General features: G+C 38.3%; 1 protein-coding gene across 1 annotated transcript in view; it reads right to left on the bottom strand.

Moving 5' to 3' along the window:
- Nucleotides 1-23,954, bottom strand: part of RB1 (RB transcriptional corepressor 1) — a 71,733-nt gene that overhangs the window by 2,934 nt on the left and 44,845 nt on the right. The window contains exons 18-26 of the mRNA XM_021528421.4: nucleotides 5,089-5,207; nucleotides 4,540-4,685; nucleotides 3,729-3,874; nucleotides 3,080-3,184; nucleotides 1,943-2,056; nucleotides 1,692-1,858; nucleotides 807-837; nucleotides 338-483; nucleotides 40-89 (exon numbers count right to left, since the gene is read on the bottom strand). Of these exons, the coding sequence (XP_021384096.1) occupies nucleotides 40-89; nucleotides 338-483; nucleotides 807-837; nucleotides 1,692-1,858; nucleotides 1,943-2,056; nucleotides 3,080-3,184; nucleotides 3,729-3,874; nucleotides 4,540-4,685; nucleotides 5,089-5,207 (1,024 nt within the window). The remainder of the gene's footprint in view (nucleotides 1-39; nucleotides 90-337; nucleotides 484-806; nucleotides 838-1,691; nucleotides 1,859-1,942; nucleotides 2,057-3,079; nucleotides 3,185-3,728; nucleotides 3,875-4,539; nucleotides 4,686-5,088; nucleotides 5,208-23,954) is intronic.

The raw sequence follows: 23,954 nt of genomic DNA, 5'->3' as shown, positions 1-23,954 counted from the left end.
CTCAGTGCTCTGCAAATTTATAAGCAAAGTAATACTCACTCATTTCTGCAAGCTTTTGTTGGAACTTGGACTCCTGAGGTAGGTGTTTACTGCAGAAAGAAAGGATAAGGTTAAATTAATAAAAATAACTACCTTCATAACCTAAACTTTAAATCAAGTGAGTTGCTTTTTGACATCAAAGCATGTAACTGAGGAGCTTCATGCTTCCATCTCTCATTTGATACAGCTGCTAAAGCTTGCAAATTAACACAAGATAGGATATCAGGAAGAAGTAGGATGAAGGCCCCAAAAACTCAATATGTGCAAGATCTCTGAAAAGCCCAGGACAATCTCTCACCTTCCATCTGCCTCATCTGTCCCCTCTATATCGAAGCGCAGCCTCTTCAGTGGCTTTGGGGCAGCAGCTCCTGCTTCTGCACAGCGCTTCAGCTGGTACTCACTGTTGCACATCATCTGGTTTATTTTTTGAAACTTTTCATAAGTCTGAAGTGACAAGAAAATAGGAAAGGAATTGCCAATAAATCCTGAAAACACTCCAACTTTCCAGATTCTCCACAAAAAATTAGGAGTTCTAAAACTCTGGAGGTTTTAGGAACCCTTATCTTGTGCCAAAGCAACTAAAATAAATGCAACACATTTTGAAAGTGAAGGCTGGATATTTGAAAGGAGTTTACAGAACTTCCCTGTAATTACTATATTAAATCAGGTACACTCACTGGCCTACTCTGGAGATGTAAGCATGCTATCCCATTCCTCTAAAAGTTACATGCATTTTAAGACCAGACATAAAAGATGTTAAAACTCACCCCAAATGATTCTCCAATGGACACCAAAATTCTGCCAAATGAAGAAGAGAAGTTTAAGCTGCACTTAACAATGACAGAAGCATCAACTAATTTGCACAGATTAGCACAAGGCATTAACAAGGTCTCTTCCTCTCTCTTCCTGCTTTAACAGTGCAGATCCATATTGTGCTTTACTGTGTTGAGCCAGTGAATGCTCAATCACCAAATAAACTGAATCACACAGACAGAAATGAAATTGTGGCTTGAAAGAACCAGATGTCCCCATAGTCTGTCCTGTATCAGCAGAAGACCCTTCAGTGCTGGGTACCCAGACAATAATCCTCTTATCTCTAACTTTATTTCTGCTAATCAAAATCATGCAGGACTTCAACCTAAAATACACAATAACATTTAAACTTTTGTGCACAGTGGGATTCACTTGATCCTAGTCTGAATAGCCACTGGAAACTTGTACATTTACTGTCATCCTCATCTGCTAAGAACCAGTGACCAACCGTTTAAAACGTTCTGTTCAGCCAGCTAAACAAACGTTTTGTTGCAAAAAAGTATTTTCCCTTTAAAGAAGCTGACAAAGCTCATCTGTGCTTTTCAGGAGTGTGATGCAGGGTCAAAGCCAACAACTTCTAAGCAACCAGGTCAAGAAACTCCTCTCTGGTGGGGGGTAAGGAAAAAAAGAGAAAAAACCAACAAAAATCCTCCTTGAGCACAACCCAAAAGTGGTGAATGATGAATAAAGATTCCAAATACACAAAAAAAAACTATTAATCAGAAATTATATTATGGCCACAGACCACTGACAACCTAGACTGCAGTTTTCCAATTTGCTTCCACTAAAATCTCCCAAATACCTTAAATTTAGTAAAAAAGGGTTTGTCAACAACGTACCTAGACCTTGGAGTCATCTTTGTGGGTGACTGAAACCCATCAGAGAATTTGTATGGGCTCTTCAGAGGTGAGATGTAGATGTTATTGCCAGCAGGGACACGCCGAGGAGAGTTGGAAAACTGGTATGGACTACGAGGAATGTGTGGGATAGGTGACAGAGTGGGAGGCTAGAAGAATAATAAAATAATCATAAGGTTTTATTGCCCATATATTTCTAGTCTATTAAATAATGAACAGAGATAATAGCTTACCCTGCTGGAAGCATACTGCAAAATGTTTGTTTTCAGCTTCTGCATAAACACTAAGTTGTAAAAGACTATGATGGAGTCATATTTTTCTTCTCTGATAAGAACACGTTTGAAAGTCTGCATAGAATGGGAAAATCATGCACAGATTAAAAAAAATAAAAGGAATGAAAGTTTTCGATTTGACAAACTCATAAAGTCACTCAAAGTCTGTGTTAGTTTAAGAGCTAGGATGGCACACGAGTTGTATGTAAGCCATTGTAACTTCTCTAAAGTGTTGGGGATTTTTCCAAATGTCTTTGAACACCAGTACAAGCACCTACTTCATTAACTGGCACAGTCCCTTGGTGTGAACGTAGTTCTAACATTTTCCAAATTGAAGAACAATTTGCTTTTACACATGTGTCAAAAAGTCTAGACTACCGTGCATGCCTTGGAAGGCTAAAAAACTCATTACTGACCTGATGGGGATAAAATAGTTCTATAGGCTTGGAGACAGAAGTCTGGAGTTTAGCCAAGATCCACAAATAGACTATGAGAAATTCTGCTACTGAGAGGATGCTACAGTTCCATTAACTGGTGAGGCATTTTCTATTAATTTAATTACTGTGCTGTGCAAAAATTTCAGTACATTGAAGTTCCTGTGAAGGAAGGAACTTCTTCATGTTAGAATTAAGCCTGTAACTTTAATACATACACAGCTGTTTGATATATAGCCATACATCTCTATTGCTATCAAACCATGTTTCTGTTGAAAGCTTCTGTAGAAAGTAAGCTGCTTCTCTTCCCTAAATGCTCCAAGGAAGTCAGACAACTCAAAGAAACTTGTGTTACTTTTGAAAATCTTATAAGCACTAGATATATAAATTTTTCATTTAGGCTCCAAACACAGTCATAAACCACTATTACATATTTTTAAAAAGATGGAATGAAATTTGTTTTATGAGGAAAGTTACTAAACTATCTATGCAAGATGTTTAAGAGATATTTAGTATTAGAGTCCATTTCCTCCTCCACAATATGGAGATGCAGTGAAACAGAAGTTTTCTTTTGTACGTTCAAGTGTAGTTTAGTTTGATTTCAGGGGAAAAGAATTAGTTTTTAAGATTTTTATGAAGGAATAACATTTAAGAACTTCCATACCTCTTGATTTGTGTTGCAAAGCTCCTTGTATGCTGAAACTATCGTTTTAAATTGAAGATCTACATTCTTTACTTTGCATATGCCATACATGGAACACATCATGATCTATTAAAGAAACAAGACAACTGAAAATTAATTCAGCTTCTTCATTTCAACTTATGAAATAACTTTCTTTTACTGACTGTGCTCTATAAACTAGCAAACAATTCAGAAAGAACTTCTAGAACTTAAGTTTAACATAATGCTACCTCCATTTGTATGTGACAAACGACTAATTGGAGTTGATAGTAACTTCTCAAACTCCTACCATATGCTGTAATTTTAGGGTAAAATAACAAAAAAATTAACAGCCACGCAGGTTGTCTTCACAAAGAAAATCACTATATTTTTATGCAAATTATTAGAAATTGTGGTCTGTCTTCATTAATTTGAAAAAAGGTCAAAATGCTATTTGAAGGTGCCATATCAAGTAATTGCCAGTGCTTAAAAAGGTGAGATGACAGACTTCAGTCTAAACTAAGGCCTCCTTTCTGTGATAAATACATTAATAAAAACCTCAGAGTACAATTTCTAATGGCTAAAAACATACAAAGAACATTTTGTTCAGGAGAGTCTTTTTAACTTCTAAAAACTTTTCTGTCCATGTTACCTGGTCCAGGTGCCTGTCTCTCATTAGCTCATACTCATTTTGCAGTGTGTGCTGGAAGAGGGTCCAGATCAAGGGCTCCAGGTCAGGATGTTCAGAGAGAAGGTGAAGGAACAGCGTATGGAGTCGACGATAGGCCAGTAGATACACTTCAGAAACAAATAAAAATAAACTGAAATTGTTGTAACAGGAGTATACAAAATGAAAGGAATGCAATGAAGGAGGGACAGCATTGCACTGTTCACTGTCTCCAAGAAAAAAAACTACCAGACATCAAGTGAAGGTAGTAGAAGGCAGGCTCAAAGTAACTGGAAAAGGTTTTCATACAAGAGACAGTGGACAACATGGAAGGCCACCCCAAACAACACTGCACACATATGTCTATGTCAATTCAAACAAGCACAAACTCTGCTGAGAGTTACTAAGCAGATACAGCACAAAAGGTTCAGAAAACTTCCCCAGGTGGGATAAAGATCAAGCCTGAGAAAGCACCAGCCATGTCTGCCCAGTTGTCTAGCTTCACATGACCTCTCCTTATGGACACTGCTGGGAAAAGGATGCTACAATAGAAGAGCCCTCCATCTGAGCCCATATGGACATTCTTACAGCCAGGATAGGGAAGTTTTCACTTCTAACTTGCAGAGTGCACATTGGAACCACCTGCTGGCACCATTTTGCCCTTCCTTCCAGAGGTTTGCCTGGTTTTCACTACAGATTCCACAACAAACTTTTCAGAAATGCTGGGTGCCAAAACCAAAAAGGATAAAGAGCAAGAGATAACTCTGCAATGTCAGCACATGCAGAAGGAACAAACCTTTCTTGTAGAAGAGAGAGAGGGAGGTAGATTTCTGCACTTTCTGTGTTTGGGGGGTCACAGCAGGTTGAGCATCTGGAGGGGAAGTAGCACTTGGAGGAGGTCCAGATGCCTTCTTCTTAGGAGATTTCACAGGAGAAAGATAGCTGGAGGTTCAACATGCATTAAGCATTTAACATCACAGGATGAAGAAATTTCATTATTCAATTCTATATGAATAATACTTGCAAGAACTCTTCTCTTTTCCCCATTAGAAGAAATAAATTGCTATTGTGACCTGTTATCCCCAACACCTCATAGAGGGACTTGTTTATTCCTAGGCAAGTAATGCAACAGTTTACAATTACACATTTGATAGGGCTGGGGGAAAATATTTCAACATTTGATTTAACTTTCAATGTATAATAAATATCTGCAAATACAATGGTTTAACAAAACTTAAGTACCAAGCCTAAGAAGTAGGAAAACAGAATACAGCAGGATTTGAATATTAAGGGTAATATCAACTTCACATTTCCCTATTTCCCTGGACCTCAGGCATTCACTTACAGGTCTGCAGCAGTGTGGTTATGCTGGAAAGGCATATTGGGAGTAGAAGTGGGTTCAGGCTGATCAGTTTGGCCTTCTCGCTCTTTTGACTCCTTGATACGATCAAACAGAGGCGACCCCTGGAAAAATGACAGGAATCCTGCATCATACTAAGAACAGACAACAACTCTCAATAAATTTTGCTCCTTCTCTAAAACCAACCACCAAAATGTGAACCTCAACAGAAGATTAAGGCTTTGAAATACTTCAGACCACTCATACTTTTCAAGAAGGATTTTAACCATCTAACTTTGAGTTATTAAATATATCAAATGCTTTTTTTCCTGTTTCAACAGCAGTCCATTAGATACAAGTTAACTGCAGATTTGAGACAGTTGTATTAGCTGTATTCTAGAGTCCCTTACTACTTCTATTAAAGCCACTTCTGAAAAGAGGAGTAATCAATACAAGAAAACACACAGAAGATCACATTTCAAAAAACACAGTACAAACAAAAAATCCTCCCAACCACCCCAGAAAATCCAAAACCAAACCAACCAACCAACCCTCAAAAAACCCTACCAAAAATAGCTGAAGGAAACCTCAGCCCATTGGTGACTAAAAGTTACTGCTGTACCTACTGTCAATCTATTTTTGCTACAACATCTAACCAATATTTTGCATTTGATAATTTAAACCACAGTCACTTAACTGCACTGGGGACTATTTAGTCTCTGCAGTATCTCTCTAGAAAGAGAGTGACTCTAGATACATCAAGTCTCTGCCCTCATGGCCCAAAGCAAACCCTAATTTTGCTTTGAGCCTATCTGTATTTTAACCAAGTCCTCTGGAATATATCTGAAACTAAGAGCTCGAGGTAGGAGGTGAGAGAGTAGGAGCAGAAAGAACATAAGTGGAATGAAGGAGGTTCTGGCTGAAACCACATCAGCCCTTCTGCTGATGTTAGTAATAAATAGCAGTCCTGCAGAAACAAAATCTCAGCCTGCTTGTGTGTCACACGCAGAGTAGAATTATGCAGACAGCAGGACTACATGGGAAAATATTTTGACACCATATTTATAAATAAATTTGAACACACAGGGCTGATGGTTTCTGTTTGTTTTATTTTCTTTAAACAGGAGACTCATCCTTGATTACAATGTTGCCTCTCACCAGTGCAGCATCAGAACTCCTAAAGGAACAGAACATTTCAGTAGCAAATATGTGCCTTCCTGAGAGTTAGAGGCAGGCGAAGCAGCCCATAAAACTCAGGATTAAGTGAGCAAAACCAGATATGCAGCATTTTCCTCAAACGACCTTCCCAAAAGACAGCAGTAACATCTGTCAGCTCATCACTCTGTACACAATGCAGTGTTTGATGGTTCCTGGTATGTTTGATCTTCTAAATGTACATTTTTAATATTAATATTCACTGGCACAGATGAGAAATCTACAGCTGTGAACAGGAGCACAGCACACATGGAACACATGCAGCATCACCTGGCTAAGGCAATAAGAAATAGCCTAGTAAAACTATACTACATTTACTATAATTAAAACTAACATTAAGACATTCCTTATTTAGATTTATTCCTTAAAAAAAAAAAAAACAACACCTTTTTTTAAGTGCATTAAATAGAAATTCAGAGTAACAGGATGAGAGTGACAAAATTTACAATTTTTCACACTGCAATTTTTAAATTATGATTTTGGCAATACTGGAGCTGTTTCATTCACAGCAGAAAAAAGCAACAGTAACTGATTTATAACCACATGACTGTTTTGCCATAATTTCTCAATCAGTTCAGCTCTTGAGCTGGTTTGCATCATTTTCCCCTTAATTTCCTTTCTCCATTTAGGAGTGCACACACTTCTCACTTGTGTGCTGCCCTTACTGGAAACACAGGCACATGACCTCCATTTCTCTTTCTTATGGCTACTTGGCCTCTTCCGTTTTTATTATTCTCACTAGCACTTCACTTTGCTCTGAGGAATCCAAATTTATTTCCCAGAGCAATCATTGATGAGATATCTTGACTAAGAGTGAACCCTACTTCACTCATATCACATTTTAGTGATTAATTACTGGAAAAGTATTTTTTAATTAAGGAGAAAAAGGGGTTGATAAAAGGGAATGAGAGGTCTAGAAAGAGAAGCAAAGTTACTATTCTTGAGTTAGCACTTCAGACCAGCAGTTCCAGGTCCTCTCTCACTCCTGCTCCAATTTTGCTCACATTATTCCGAGTGTGATTCCATTAGATAAGGTATGGGGACACAGCAGTTTTCTATACACAGAAGGGATCTGCCTATTTCTGCATCATTTCCACTCCTCTTCTACCTGCCAGCCTCAACAGTCAGTCAACCTCCACATAAGTCAACTAAACCATCAGAAAGCAAACAGAGAAAGCAAACCCAGATTTAAGTCTGCTCTGCAGAGAATCACAGAGCCAGAACAAGCACTAAGAACAGGGAAGCCACACCATGAAGGCTGGGAGCAGAGCAGAACACAAAATACAGATGCTGTGCATTTACTGACAACAACATGTTGCATAACCTGATTAGTGTGTAGAATTTTATCTCACAGGAATGTACAGAACTGACTGCTGCTTTCTATCATTTAGCTGGGCTACCTTCAGCAAGAGGATGTTTTTGTGTAGAAACATCTACCTATAGAGCCCAAACAGCAAGATGCAGTGAGTCCAATACAGCTCTTTTGGTTCCCATAAATACTAATTGATGCTGTGGTTAAAAAGGTGGCAGGACAAAGAGGGTGCTGCAACCCAGCTGGTCCAGCAGTGCAGAGCTGCCAGCACCAGCAATGGCAGGGTGTGAGAAAGCCCCATTCAATGTATGTCCCTGGGCAAACCACAGCCTTGTCACCTCTGCTGGCTGCACAAACTTGTCAGCCCTGCGGGTGCACAAGCAGAAAGAGGTTATTTGCCTTTCAGACCTGGTGACATTTAAAGTGGATGTTTTGCTGACCACCACGTCCACCTTTTTCTCAGACTCCAGGTGCAGCCCCCTCTGCTCTTTCCCCAGGGACCCAGATCACTGTCACGGGTACCTTTCCAAGTGCATGGCCACATAGTTGGAGAAGTTGCTGCTGCACTGACAAGGTTGATGCCTCACAAAAACACTGTGTGTGCCACAATGCAGAAACACAAAGAGAGGAGTTTTCTCAAGTGCAACTACCCCCACGCTGTAGAACTGATGCGTTTAATTACAGCTGTCTCTCCTTTCTTTATCCTTAAACACAAAAAAACGCTTCCACTCCGTGAATTCAAAGTGCATCTGCAGCTTGCAGGGCGTTTCCAAGCTTATCAGGGCAAACTTCAGCTTCAGTCCCGCAATTTGGTATTCAACACTCAAATGAGAGAAATACAACATCATTTACCAGGCAATTACCAGTCCTTTAAGTAATAATCACAAAAGAACTTTAACCCTCGGGTCCAGCTTAATTGGACAGGAATGTTTATCAGGAACTCATTTCTAAAGCGATGTTATTCGTGCTATCTTTCGCAAATTTCATATTGCTTTTTAAAGCTTTTAAGCAGCACTTAAGGTGAACTGGTCACCTCCAAAGCATTCCTTTAACATGAAAGGAGATTGCAATTTTTTGCTTTAATTTAATGCTCAGTAAGTGATCAATGTTACTAGATGCAGCCATAGAATAAATTTCACTAATTAAGCAAAATGTTGATTTTCATAGGGGAGCTCCCTGTGATAGCTACAGAAACCCCATTTTATTAGTCCAAAAAATGAGAAAGCAAGAAATGAACACTTAAAATTTATCAGGGTCAAAAGACCACCAGCACCAGAATGAAGAATAAGGATGAAATTTGACTCAGTTCCCTCTCAAAATACTCAGGGCTAAAAAACTCTCCAAGGCTAAACTCTGTGAATTAAGTGGGGCTTTGTTAAGAGTGGCTTTTCAGGATGCTTCCCTGCAGCACCACCTCCATCACAAGCATCTGCAGTGGTTTTTCCCCATCTGAAAGCTCCTTTTATGGAAAAAAAAAAAGCAGAATTTTTTATTTGCTACTCTTTATTTGGCTACAGTTAAACTACAGGATACACATGTGCTTCCCTGCTTCCCCATCTTTGTATTGGCTCTATCCCAACTACACATTTAATTTGACTTTGGTTTCCATGAAAAGATTAAAAAACCCCTAAATCCTTATATATGGGGAAGAGCCACCCTGGGGTTTGGGTGTATCTACTTGACCACAGAAGGAAAAGCCCTGAGTAGTTTTACTCTAAAGAGTGCTATTAGTAGCCCACTAATAAAAAAAACTTTTGTTTTCTATATGCTTTATGTTTTTGTTCTTGGCAATAATGTCCTAATATATTTTCAGGTTTTAGTGATCTGTTCACATTAAATTTTAATGCAGTGTTTAGCACTTAACTATGTATATATCTCAATGCCAAGGTCCCTCAGGTAGTGAGGTTATTTTTGCCTTGGGCTTTCTTTTTTTCTTTTGCTTGTTTTCAACTTATGAAACCAGTCAATACAACACATAATGTTAAGACATGTTCTTCATAATGTCATAAAAGATGGCAGTGATTTTGCAAGGCAAAACAGGGCCAGTTTAGAACTGACAGCTTTGGAATAGAAGTGCAAGGAGTGGATCAGCACAAGCTATTTCCAACCCTCTTTCCCAAGGGAGAACTGCATGCCCAGAATGCTGGCTTTTACTTGCAACCATGTTTTCAGAAGTTTCACGTGACAATTAGTTACCAGAATTCTGAAATAATTCAGACCTGCTAAGTCAAAGTAGACATCACAGTCTAAACTGGAATAGTACTGATCATGAAAAAAATCAACAAAATTAAGGAGTGTGTCCTAATTTCACACAAGAGTTGTATTATATAAATTATGTTTGTACTGGGGCTTTGTTTTACAAAATTTATAAAGAAAAACATTAAAAACTACAGTGTTAATAGTTTAATTCATTTATGAATACTGGCAGATCTGCTTTTAACTCCTTACAGTGTGTGTATGTTTAATACAAGTCCTATTCCTATCCCACTCATCTTGAGCATTTAAGAGTCATCCAGCTTTGTGAGGATCTCCTTTTATCTAGTGATAAAGGAGTGCAAATCTCTCCAGAGAAGGAAAGCCAGGCTGCCAGAGTCTGGATATGCATCTTACACTTCATTGCTTTAAATGATGCTGCAAATCCATTCTCCTCACAGCTTTGCAATAGTCTACTCTTCCTCAGAAGTCTCTGGAAAGACCTGGCAAATCTTGTTAAAAGTCAGACATTATTTCAGAATAATCAATACCATACTTTTCAGCCCCTCTACTCCTGAAATGACTCTTCACCAAATGAACACCAGTTAACCAATTCTCTGTGATTAAGAGCATCTCTTAGCAAAGGTCCATGGGACCCACCTCACTCTACAAGAGCATCATGAAAATACCCTTCCAAGCAATGCAGAAGGAATTATGTGAAAACACTTTTAAACCATAAAGATTATAGACCTTCTGTCAACGTAATGGCTAAAGCTATTGGTTACGTTCAAAAATATTACACAAACCATTGATAATGCTTGGCAAATAGGGAACTTCTGACCCAGTTACTGGTTTGTGGCTCTGCAACCAATCACCAGCTGAATACTGAAAAAACAAACCCTGGTCATTAGGACTGCTCCTGTTTGCCAAGCCTGTGAGACTAACATTTTAAAAATCACTTTGGAAGGAATTTTGCAAGACAGTTTACAAGCAGAACTATGCTTTTATACAACTGTTTTGTTTACACTGCTCAGGATGACTCTGGGCAGGCTGCTACTACATCGTTTGCAGCTCTTGCACCACTTCCTTCAGCAGACTTTCTGCTCAACTCACACAAGTGCATGTGCAGGTACACAAAGCATGATAAAATACAGCAACCATTGCTTTTTTTTGCTGAACATTATCCAAGAAAATATAATTTAGGCTCATTTGCCACACCTTTTTTTTCCCAAAAATAATTGCTATGAACATCTTCCAGAGGGATCTGTGTTCTGCACTGGCAGTGCTGCTGCAGAAACAATCTGTATCTGAAGTAATTAGCAAGTTTATTATCTAGCTCCCAGGGCAGCCAGGCTTCAGTATGACTAATTCTTGGACATATCTCAAGATTCTTAGGCAAGAGACAAAGGTCTCAAAGACAACTGAATCAATACCAGTTTCCTGCCACTATCTGCACAGGAAATTGTGTACGACTAACCAAAACCCACCTGATGTGAACCACTTGACTGTTGGAATTGAAAATATATATTAACAAAATATACAAACAATATATAGACAATATATAATATATCTATATCAGCAATATAGTATATTGATATATATTGACAATATATATCAACAAAAAAATCTTGAGGTTGAAAACTTTTTCCAGCAGCTTTAAGCTGTGAAAAATCTACAGGGTGTAAAGATTTTTAGCACAGGAAGCAGAAGAGAGTTGCTTTAAGGGACCATTATGTAAACTAACACAAGGAACTAGAAATAACAGTTCTATAGTTATTTCTATGCAGGAAAAATTCTTACACTGGGGAGCAACATAGCACTAAAGCACTTCTTTCTTCAGAAGAACTCTGGGTCACAAAATTACTATCTTGGTAAAGACAACTTATTTACATAATTACTATTGTAACAATCAAATTGTCATAGTATCACATCACATTTTCTATCAGTTTCATTTACACAGTCTCAGGCCCCAGAACAACAATTAAGTGTGGTTCTGGGAAATATTTTCACAAGTACAAGTGGAAACATGACAATGAAGTGCCTCTGAGACTTTCAGTTAAAGCCTGTGATTCAGTTTCAAGATTAGTGTTCTTTCCAATTTCTAGGTACACTGTATCATAAACAATTCTCTTATCAACCTAAAAGCAGTAAGTGTGCCAGGAAACTTTGTAGACAGCAGTTTTTGAAAGAGCAGGAGAATATCTTTTAGCAGTGTAACCAAGGAATCAACCAATTATGGACTGAGCAAAAAAAGATATAACAGATAATCTGCAGAGGATGTGACTAAGCTGCATGCTGAGCAATTCCTCAGAAAAGTTAGTACTGGATAGGAGCTGTTACATTTCTTCAAACCATTAAGAGCAGACTGCTTGTAATATTTAAAAGAAAAAAAGGACTATAAATATCATGTATTGTACTTCATATAATCTAGAAGAGAAAAATGGCACAAATTGTAGTTCCAAAAGCAATATGTCATGTTTTGTAAGAAAACATGACAACATGAGCATGAAAACCATGTTAGGTCATAGATTTATCAACCAATTCTGGAAAACATTTCAATATGAAGAAAATTTGACGTGACGAAGAAAAACCTGAAGCTGTAACAAAACTATGTTACAACATTTCAGGCAGAAATCCACCCTTTGAGAAGAGTTTTGATCTCAATTTAAACCAGTACTTTTATGACTATCATTATGAGATATCTCAGACTCAGTAGTTTATACCCAGGTATGAGCTCAAGGCAGACAAGACCTGGCAGAATTTAAGAAGATATTTCCAATTAAGCATCTCTGCCTTACAAGCAGTTATTTAACAATCAGTCAAAATAACAGCGTAACAGAGGTAAGGAAGATTGCACTGGAAATCAAATTAACAAGAGAATGTTAAAAAAAGTCTTGGGCTATTATTTAGAGTTCATTAGAAATCAAAACAAAGCATTCTTCCTAAACTGAAAAAAATATATTAAATTTTGACAGTGTGATACAAAATAGTATAAAAATCACTAGAAACACCCCAAACTTTTCAATAAGTTACCTTATCAGACCTGAAACAAAAACTTGGAAACCATTTTTCTTCTGTTACACCTGTTTCATACTCACTTTTTAGTAATTGTACACCTCTATTATTTTATCAATTGTTTTTCTACTCTGCTTTCTCTCAAAGTGTTGCAGCTAATTCTGAGGCAGATCACAGAATGAGTTGGGGTTGGAAAGGACGTTAAAGGTCATCTAGTCCAACCCCCTGCCATGGACAGGGCCACCTTCCACTAGACCAGGTTTCTCAGAGCCACATCCAGCCTGACCTCAAACACTTCCAGGGAGGGAGCATCCATGGCTTCTCTGAGCAACCTGTGCCAGTCCCTCACCACCCTCACAGTAAGGAATTTCCAACTAATATCTAATCTCATCCCAACCTCTTTCAGTTTAAAGCCATTTTCCTTGTCCTGTCATTACTTGTCCTTGTTAAAATGGATAAAAGATACTACAGAGCTTTCTACTAAAAAAAAAAAAAAGTGCTGATCTCCTTACCACCCCAGTTGTTTTGTGCTTATTTCTTCACTTCCCACCACTCATCTCAAGGGTCATGTCACTGATCTACAATATTAGTTGGCTTCCATAACTACAAAATGTAAATTTGTATAACCATAGGAGAAACAATGCAAAAATTACTATGTCAGCAGAATTACTAGGCCAGCATTAGTTCTGCATAGATCTGAAGAAGAGAAACAATTCTAACTATTATTATCAAATGTAAGAGCATCTCTTAGCAAATAATAAGGAGTCAAAAGTATCTTACACTAAAATGCAGAATATTTGGAATATCCATATACATGGAATATCCATGAAGTTATTCTAGGATCCTTAAAAAGAAAACTAAATAAACCTTACAACAATGCAACATACCAGCTTTAAGTTTTTGTAAGACCAACAAATGTAGCTGAACTGGCAAAGAAGGGCTAAACCAATAAAAAGGTGCAAAAAAATCTAAACAATTTATCTAATACCTAAATGAGTGTGTGGATGTGGTAAATGCAGACCACACTTGGACCACATCAACATCTGCAAGAAGTTTGAGCTCACATTTCTGCAAACCAGGCCAGTACTATTTTTCAGAAGATAATGTAAGACGTGCTATTCAGTGCCTTTTCTCATGGCCACACAAGAATCTTTTATGAAGACTGATCAGTGATGGCCAGATCAGGCTCTGGAAAAACACACTTGAAGGAGCAACATTTCCCCCTTGGATATTTAGAGCAAAATCATGTGGGATATTAGAGAACCACAGAATGGTTAAGGTTGGAAGGGAACATAGCAGGGCATGTGTTCCAACCTCCCTGCTCCAGCAGGGTGTTTAAAGCCCAGTGCATTTCTATTTGGATGCATTCATAGGGATGCAGGAAAACAACATTTATCTTCAAGGTTTAAAATCAACAGCTCTAAAAAGATAAAGATCATGTTTGGTTGGTTTTTTTCCAAAACACCACAAACCAGATCCGCTACCCCCCCTTTCACATTTGTGTTGCACCAATGCAGAAACCTCCCTCCCCACAGGAAACCTTTGTGCTATACATCTCTGCAGTGAAGGACCCACACTCAGCATCCCACCTGCAGTCCCTCTGCCCACCCGCTGTGGAACCTGAAGGCAGAACTTGGGTTGGAAGCTTTGTGCAAGACTCATGAGGGCAACCAGTTGCCTCAGAGAGGCTCTACAAAAGCCATATTGAGAAGCACACACCCAGCTGGGGACTAAAAAGCCAAATCTTGCCAAGGCACAGACATGTGGGTCTTGGGCCTTTGTAAAAATAATGAGGAAGCCAAGCCTCCTCTTAAAATGCCAACATTTCAAAAGAAAGGATTTGAAAGACTGTCAAGACTTTTTTGATGCCCCTCTTTTTTATTTTTTTTGGTGCTCAGATTCTCCTGAGTAGGGAGTGGATTTAAAATCAAGAAAATTTGATGGCCTCTGCTCTCTCCTTCCTCTGTACAATGTTTGCTCCTTTTAATTATATGACCTTGGCATATAATTAAAAACTGCACCATGTACATAGAAAGAACTTATGAGACTCTCTGAAGCAATAAAACAATGTCATTAGGCAATACGTGAAGAGTACATATCAATAAAGCAGTAAAACTGACTTAGGTGATAAGGTGCATTTAATTACTAAATTACCAAAAAATGTTTCCCCGATCTCATTAAATACGAACATCCTGCTAGAAAACACAAATGAAAAATTGAAATCCTTCAATGACAATGTGCTTTTATATCAAAGCTCTGCATTTTTCTTGTGAGAAACTCTTGGTCATTTGTAAACAAAATAAAGCCTAAGTTCAGTATTTCTGAGGCAACCACTATGCTTTGCATCCTAATTTGAGAAAATTCAAGTCTTTTAATACTAGTTTTTCTCCCTTACATTTCAGGAAAGCTTAATCAGCTTCTCAAAACTTTTCTTTTGCTTCAGTCAGCCTTTTTGGAAGAAATTTCATTGAAACATACTCCTGCAGAAACCCCACATATGCCAATGATTTCCAACCAAAGTATTTTGACCTCTCTGCTAGTACTACCGATCTGCTTGTAGCATCTCTTTTAGGAATTTCAAAACAGAAGATCACCAAGCAATGTTTTAAAAAGCATCATATGCTCATTTTAAGTCTTGATCACTCCATGAACTGTCATTGTGCATGACTTAATCCAAGTATTTCACCTCTGTTTTACTGAAGTTACAAACGACCACATTGAACTTGTCCTGTGGGGCAAGCAAATACAGGAAGGTTATGATGACTGGGAATATATTCTCTCCTGACACGATATTTTAAAGTGCTTTTAAACCCCCCTAAAATGTTTCCCTTTATCTCTCAAGCTACAGAGTGTGTAAAGGTCTCACATTACATAGACAATAATGCAATTCCAAGTTCTGTTTAATTTTACAGCTTCTCACATTTGCCCTAGAAAAAACCTGAATTGAGTTCAGCCATTTCTCCCAAACTTGCCTCTCACATACTTTCACATGAGATTAAGAAATCCTAACTCTCATAGATCTAGGTTGCATTTTAATCAGGATAATATGCCTACTTCAGAAAGTATAAAGAATAAAAGAAAAATTTAAAAACAGAAGCTGACCTTGAGATTTTGCCACATTGCTTCTGGTAAAGAAACAGACCATTTTCACACTGACTTAGGGTATATATACTTAAGTTTTTCTGTGCATATATACACACTCATGATATTTCAGAGAAAGATGGACAAAGAACACATGGAAACAGTTGTCAAATTTAAAGGAGTTACTTTAATTTGAATGCACTTTTACTCTGCCATCTTTACTTTCATTGTAAGGAAAATGCTTTTAGTTAGTGTAGGGTCTGTAATGGACAGCTCCACTGCCTTCACCACAAACATACTGGTGTCAAACTCATCAAGAAGCCAATACCCAAAGTGAGCCCACAAGCACAGCAGAACAGCAGCCAGAAGCCTTAGACATAAATGACTTGTTAAGAAAAGCTCATACAAGGCACATCAACTAAGGTATTTCAATCCAGTAGGAATTCTGCTTTGTAGACTTCTGTATTTTTTTTTTAAGTATCCAACTGTTTCTTTATTTGTCATTCAGTGGGAATTTTCTATAGCTATTCTGAAGCACAGAAATCAATGACTGAGTGACAGCAAAAACAAATCAGATTTTATAATTTACTTCCAAGGAAATAAGAGACTGCAAACTAATGCCACAAATGACAATCTCAACCTGAATCCTTCTCCCTGCTACCCGACTCTCTATTCTATCCATTTTACAACTGCAAGTGATACGACGTACCTGCAGCATATTTATTTGTCTGTAATTTTCTAACTCTCCAGACTGGTTGGCCTGAGACAACAAAAAACAATATCAAGAGTGAAGACTGTTGGTCCAAAGCATCCAACACTGCACTCTGGATTGGATATTTGCCTAGAAAGCTGTCATTCTTTATCACCCTATCAATCTTATGTAAGAAAGCATGACTATACATACTGTGTCTTTATTACTGCTCATTTTTATCCTATTTTGTGAAAAAATCAATTAGGCATACATGGCTGTCTTTTAATACATAATAAATATCATCATTCCAAACAGTTTACATGAAAATAAATTATAGAGTAGTAGACCAGGAGCACAGAGCTCACTCTTGAGTTTAACTGAGGCTTTTAAACCTCACACCACCAAACACTAGGCTAATGTCTGGCTAAGAATCAAAACAATACAGAGTTGAAAGCCTCAAAGCTGAACATTGCCATAACACGTCCAGCACAGTTTCACCCCTGGCTTAAATCAGCTGAAGCACAATGGTGCTTCTCCAAGTTACACATCTGCACTTTTTTGCCTCATCCCTTGCTTTAGCATTAGCACAGCTATGACTGCAAATTATTTATTTGTTAGGATTAGTTTTAAACCAAATAGTTATCCTCATTTGCTGACTGCATATGCACACACAGCACAAGGGAAGAAGCAGAGAGGCTTAAATGGGCAGCAGTAGGATTACTTCAAGCAACAGCCCACAATTAAACTGTTTAAATCAACCATAAAAAACTGTATCAGAACCCAAGGAATTCAAGAAGTACAGAGAAAGTTAAGGGAACATTTGTGAGCAGAAGGAGGACCTTTGTGATCCTTCCACAACAACAGGTACTTCAAACCTACTAAACCACCACAGACAACAGCTGAAGAAGTTTGGCAAAATGCAGAGACTTGAGCAAGGTATGTGCAGGACATTGTAGGCTGCACAACACTACTTGGAGTTTCCTCTACCACCTCCATTGGAGGAGCAAAATACTATTCCAAGGATATCTCCCCAGGAGCTGCAGCACAAAGCTTCTGTTCTCACTGTAGGGCCTTTTTCTGAGGCTAAATAACATTATCACAGAATGGTTTGGACTGAAAAGGACTTTAAAGATCACCTAGTTCCAAAACCCTCACCAGAGGCAGGGACAGCTTTGCCTAGAACAGGCGGCTCAAAGCCCATCTCCCCATGGGCTTGAATACTTCCACAGAGGGAGCACCTTTTTTTCATCCACTCCCTTATGGTAAAGGACAAGAATGCCTCATAACAAGAGCATTTGCTCAGGGCATGAGATGTGGGTTCCAGCCTTCCTTCTCCTGCCACAGTCAAAATAATGCCTCTCAAACTAATGTCTCCCAGAAAAACACCGTGCCACTTCCAGGAAGGTTATTAACAGAGATTCAATGAAAAAGGACCATTTATGTTTTGCATTTGAGAGCATCATTCCATTTCTCCAAGACTGCAGCAGAAAATATTTTAATTATCATATGAGAAGCATGACCTTTGTCCATCCTCCAAAGTTTTGACATTTCCTTTCTTATGTTCTAGGTATTAGCTGATTGCCACATTGAAAAAGCAACTGCTAAATGTGGTCAACACTGCAGTAAAATGGTTCATAAAGTACCAAATTGGTTCCATTAAACTTTGGGATATGGGCTGGAAGGAAAGAGCAGTTGTAAGTGAAAGTCAGCTGAAGTATTTGTAATTGCTGTTTACCAGTACTAATGATATGCTAAATAATCATTTAAGTGATCTTATCATGCAGAATTTAAAGAGGTTATTTGCTGACTCAAACATTTAGAAAGTAATAGTTCTTCACATTAATCAAGCACAAGTTCTGCTTTTTGGCAGCAGTTCTCCCCTGACAAGCATTTTCATGTCAGTATTTATCTAAACTAATTAGCTTACCAGCTTGAATAATTCTTGCAAAACTTTTCTTCCCCCCTTAACTTCTTACATTCCAGTTTTGTGAAGGAAACCAAATTGATATCATGGGGTTTTGGGTTTTTTAAACAATATGAACTCACATAGATCTCACTGAACACTATGGCAAACTCTTTCAAATAACTTCATAATGTTGTACTTTAAAAAGAGCAGTATAGAAATGTGCCTGTGAGCTTCTGGCTGCCTCTGACAAATAGAAGTTAAAATCCTCTGCATATGAAGTCAGAAGCTTCCATTTGACCAAAACTGAAAGAGGCTGTAAACACTGGATGCAATATTTGCAAGTAATTTGGCATGAAAATAAAACATAACCTCAAGAACCAGTGCAGTACCACCAGTAATCCTGACACAGAACCAGACTACCTTAATCCTGCCCAGAGCACACATGCTGGGCAAAACCTTACACTAAAAATACAAAAAATAGTAAGCAATTGCTTTAGAACTGCACAAAATACAGAGGTTCTTCTTAAAGTTCTGTTACCCCAACCATTTCACCCCCTAAGCTTGGAAGTGTTTCCAAAATAATTAATGAGCTTCTTCTTTCCTATAATTTCTAATATTTGTTTACTATAGCAATTGATTTTTAAATTTATTTTAGGTTTTCTTAAAACAGTAATGTTCTGCATTTGAAAAGTATTTTGAGTAAAAAAATTTAGCCATGGAACATCTGGCAAATTTCTGCCAACTCAAACTTTGAATTTTTAATCCTGAGACTTATAAAGTATAAGACTGAGTAGAACCAGAACTTGCCACAGTGTTTGGGAAAGGCATTTAACTTATTTCCTGCATCTACAGCAGACAGAAAATTCAAGTATTGATGTTCTCTCAATCACATTTGCAGAGTAACTGAATAAACACTTTTTTTAAGTTAAAAAAAAAAAATGCAAAAGAGTTTAGAAACTCAGGTATTTTGTTCTAGTTCAGGCATTTCTCTTCCTACCTGACATTTTAGAGATCCCTTTCATTCTATTCCTATCCACTGAAAAACATGCTGTTAAGATTGTTTATAGTCTTTTTTCCATTTTCCTTCCTTCTGAAGAACATAAACATCCACTTTTCATCATCCACTTTTAATCTCTATGATCCTTTCCTTTGCTCTTTAGTCCATCTCTTTTAAACCAACCAATCCACAGATTAAAGCTCAAAAATATTTCATTAGGTTATCTAACCTCTACTAGTCTACCATGAGACCAACTAGACTTACAACATCAACCCAAGAGCATAGGGGGAAAAAAGTACTCTAGCCTAAAAAGTCATACCAAGGGAGAGAAATTGTTTCCTCTATCCACAAGCAAGTGAGGAGCAGCTGTGTCTCTTGTAAAGGAAACTGAAACAATTTCAAAGAGGAAAGAGAAGCATTTCAAATGCACAAGAAGGAAGAAGTCTGGAATAATTTTATTCTGAGCTTCCTTTTCCCTTTTTAAGCAATTACACAACCAATTTTTACTTGTAATTTGTATGTGTGATTTCATATGCATTAAGCTAGCAAGTTTCCTGACATGGAGGAGCCTTTAACTGCCTCTGCAACAGTTGCAAGGGATTAGGCTGGCTAGCTAAAAATACTCTGTTCATCTTAAGTTTTATAATGCTCATTTGAAGACTTGCCTGCCACACCAACACAAAAAAGGGAAATGATGATAATGAGTCAGAGTCTTCTCATCCCATCCTGCCTCGACAGCGACATTTTAACAGCTTCACTCTATCTGCATAGGTGGAGACCACCACTGCCTTTTAAGACAGCAGTGAGCCAGTTCTCAGAAGCAGTCTTAGAGTGACTTCAGCCTGAGCAGGCAGCCCCAAAAAACAGCTGAGAAGACCAAAATAGCCAGCCCTGCTTCCTCAATACCTATTTTTTCCAGAGACTTATGGAGGTGAAACAAATGAAGTCTCTTAATGGATCCTTTTGCTTGGCTGGAATCTAATCTAAAAACACAGAATTTTAATCTGTCTATATTTTTGTCACATTCAGTAGCCACTGTAATCATCTCAAGATGATATTTAATAGAGGGTTCTCTATCCAAGGGCTCCAGCTATATTCAGCAATCAAGACAGCCTCACATCACAGTGTGGAAGTGAATGAGCTCTTATGTTGAGGGAAGCTTGAGGACCAAGTCATAGAAAACTTTGCCAGGATTGGAACAGAAAATCTCTGGCACAGCCAAAAAGATTTCTTGGCTCTCAGCCCTACTTCTCAACCATAACAAATTCCTTCCAGTACATACACATGTTCAAAGAGAAGCTCCAGTAAATAGACAAAAAAACAACAACAAAAAAAAGCTAAAATCCATTAAAATAACTAGATAAATAACAATACATAGGTCAAAGAAAATATCATCCTGCCAAGGCTTGTCTTCCCTGCACCAAACACCACAAGTTCTTCTGCATATGACTGCTTAACCCAAGTGAGAACAAATGCCTGTACCATGACACAGGTGTGCCTCTAAAAGCAGTAACAGTAGTTAGTGTACCATGGTCTTACACATAGCATTTTGTGCACCTGACAACCCTCATTTAACAGTGCCTCTTCTGGCCTTGGAAACACTGTAAGAATTGATTACAATGCTATTAATGTTGAAGTTGCTTTTCTTCCCTCTAAAGAACTTTCAGTATTAGCATCAGCACAGACTGAATGCAGTACATTAGACAAGTTCAAATGAATTTCACCTTGGACAACAACTTTGGTTTAATTCTAGCTCTGAAGGTGAGGGTACCACCAAAGGAACATACAACACTGGTCAGCACAATTCCAAAAGCTTGGAAAGCCTTCAAGTATTTGTTTTATTTCAGTGAAGTGTTTTTTTGCCACTCAACCTGGACTTCTGAATTTAAGGAATCCTGCTGCCTGCATCCTAAATGACAGCAAGTAATCAAATCTGTGGCATCTTGGGGAACAAAGAACAGTGTTCTACAGCCACTCTAGAACACTGCTAAGGTTATAAGCACTTTTCCTTCTGAACCCCTGTGGTGGAACAGGTTTGTCACACAAATCCAAAATTGGCTAAACAGGTATCTAAACTCAGAGAAGCAAAGTTGTGTGGTAACTGCCTGAAGCCATGCAAAAAACTTGCTCGTTGCTGAAGTGAGAAATGATTTAAAACATCTCGTCAGCTCCTGGCTTTAAGGAGCCCATTCTTACTCTGCCTTTGGTGCCTTTACGAGAGCCACAGGAAGCCTGTTGATGGAAATGCAGGCTTTGCTCATATAGAACTAGCAACAAATGACAGGTCCTAACTCATTCCCATCTCTGATGCAGAAAGGCAGACAGACTCACATATGCATTTCCCTGCAGCAATAGCATTGTTTCCTTTGGAGACAAAAACCCCCTCAGTGTACAAGGCCTGCCCTGCAGCTGCTTCCTCCTGCCTACCCCCTCCTTCCCATCCTAAAGGAAAATGGCCTGTGGTGAGGGAGTATAAGCAGGGCCATTACCCTTTCAATTCTTCTTCCATAACTGTTAAACTTCTTAAAATTTAAGGTGTTGGGGGCTACTAAAGTCTTTTCTGGACCTGTTGGCACAAAGCCCAACATCTTAAAACATGATCCAATACAAGGAGAGAGCAAAATGAGGCTTCTCCCCAGCTCATGCTGGAGCCTGGCCAGAAGGGAAGCCACTCCTGACTCCCAGCTGCTCCCAGTGCACTAACACAGGTTCTTCAGCTTGGACAAGCTCACAGAAATTAAAACACTGCTTGGTAACAATCAGCTACATCAAAATTAAGAAAGTGGATATACAATTCATCTTTGCCATTTACACTTTTACACTAAAACAACTCAGACTGCCTGCTCAGTCATAACTCTCCTTGCTGAAACAAGAAGGGAAGGAAAAACCTGTCAATTAAGGGGTTTCACATTTTCATCTGCAGGTGGTAAAACCCTGCAGCTGATGCTATTTCTGGACATACACAAATATCACTTCAGTCGTCAATTAGTGCAAAGTGCATGTACTGCACTGCACCAGAAGGGTCCAGGGGCAACACAGCCCTAATGACAACAAAATCATACACATAAAGCTCTAAAATAGGCTCTGAATAGTAACCATGCTTGTAATAGAAGCAACAACAAGGAACTGCAGCAAGGCAGGAGCTCTGACAGATAGAGCAAAGGCTGAGGATGCACCTTCACCACTGCTTTAAAGCACTTTTACAGTGGTAAAATGGACATCCCACCCTGCCTCTGTGCACCCACACTTTTGTCAAAACACCAAATCAAGTTCTAATCAGTGAGATACACACTCATTGCCATTAGTTTCTCTCCCTAAACATGAATTATTGCTTGAGGCTTTGACCTGTGACACCAAATTTCTGTACTGCAGGGATTTTCATTCCAGTAACTGAGCCTGCCCCACAGAGTCTTCATGTGCAAACAAAGTTGGAGTAGTAAAACTGAGATCAGAGCTCCTGCAAACTGATGCAGAACATGTGCAGGAAAACCCTTCTTTTACCATGCAAGGTTGCCAGGAACAGAAACAAAATTTAGTGTGGGATGACTGCTTTTGTGAGAAAAGCCAGGAAAACCTGTATGCTAAGGTACATGTTAAGTTGGACATGAGAGAATCTGTCAAGCTCACATTTTCATTCCGACTAACTTAGAAGTCCAAGATGCACTATGCTTTACATTTAAGCATGGATTTCAATAGTCAAAAAGGTTTCTTGTGGCTATAGCCTATTGAAGTTAAACTGCTTGATTTCACCTCAAAATCAAGGTGAAAGTGTTTCACAGAAAACTATAAAGAAAACTTGAAATAAAATAAGCAAGACCTACTTTTGCATGTTTCTGAATTTCATCTAACATACCTTACGCTAAGAAACTGTGCCAAAATCCTGTGAAGTGCTATTATTTGCTCTCCTTCACAGCAAACTAGAAAGGTTTTGCCCAGAGCCTTGCTTAGGTGCAACTGATTAAAATACAGTTCAAAAGAACCATGCCACCCAGCCAGATATGAAGAGAGTTGTTATTCTAAGACTTAGAAATAGACTGGATTTGATGCCAGAAGTGAGTCTGTCCAAGTTGTTTAATAAATGAGTCTGTCTAAACTGAGATTTATCTCATATCTGGCCCTAAAGGCAATAAGAGTTGCTTTTTTTTAATATTTACTTAACAATGTAATTAGTTACAACATGTTTTTGTTTCAATTATTAGTGACTAATGGGAGTATTTTGTGCATATGTGGTAACTGTCCCCTTTGAAATTACCAGAACCAGTTGCACAGTACAACTACATGTGCACAGTACAACTATATGCATTTTGTTGTATTAATTCTGTGATTATATAGTCAAGAAAATGCTTTCTGTATCACAACATTTAAAAAAACCACTGGAGTAATTTTTTTTTTTAAAAAGAACCACCTTTCTGATTAGAAATAAAGCTTGGGGTGTGCCTTCTAATATGGAACAAGTTAAAAA

This window comes from Lonchura striata, chromosome 1, assembly GCF_050655825.1.
Source record: "Lonchura striata isolate lonStrDom1 chromosome 1, ASM5065582v1, whole genome shotgun sequence".
In the NCBI taxonomy this organism is placed as follows: Eukaryota; Metazoa; Chordata; class Aves; order Passeriformes; family Estrildidae; genus Lonchura; species Lonchura striata.
This window is presented reverse-complemented; position numbering and strand designations above follow the sequence as displayed.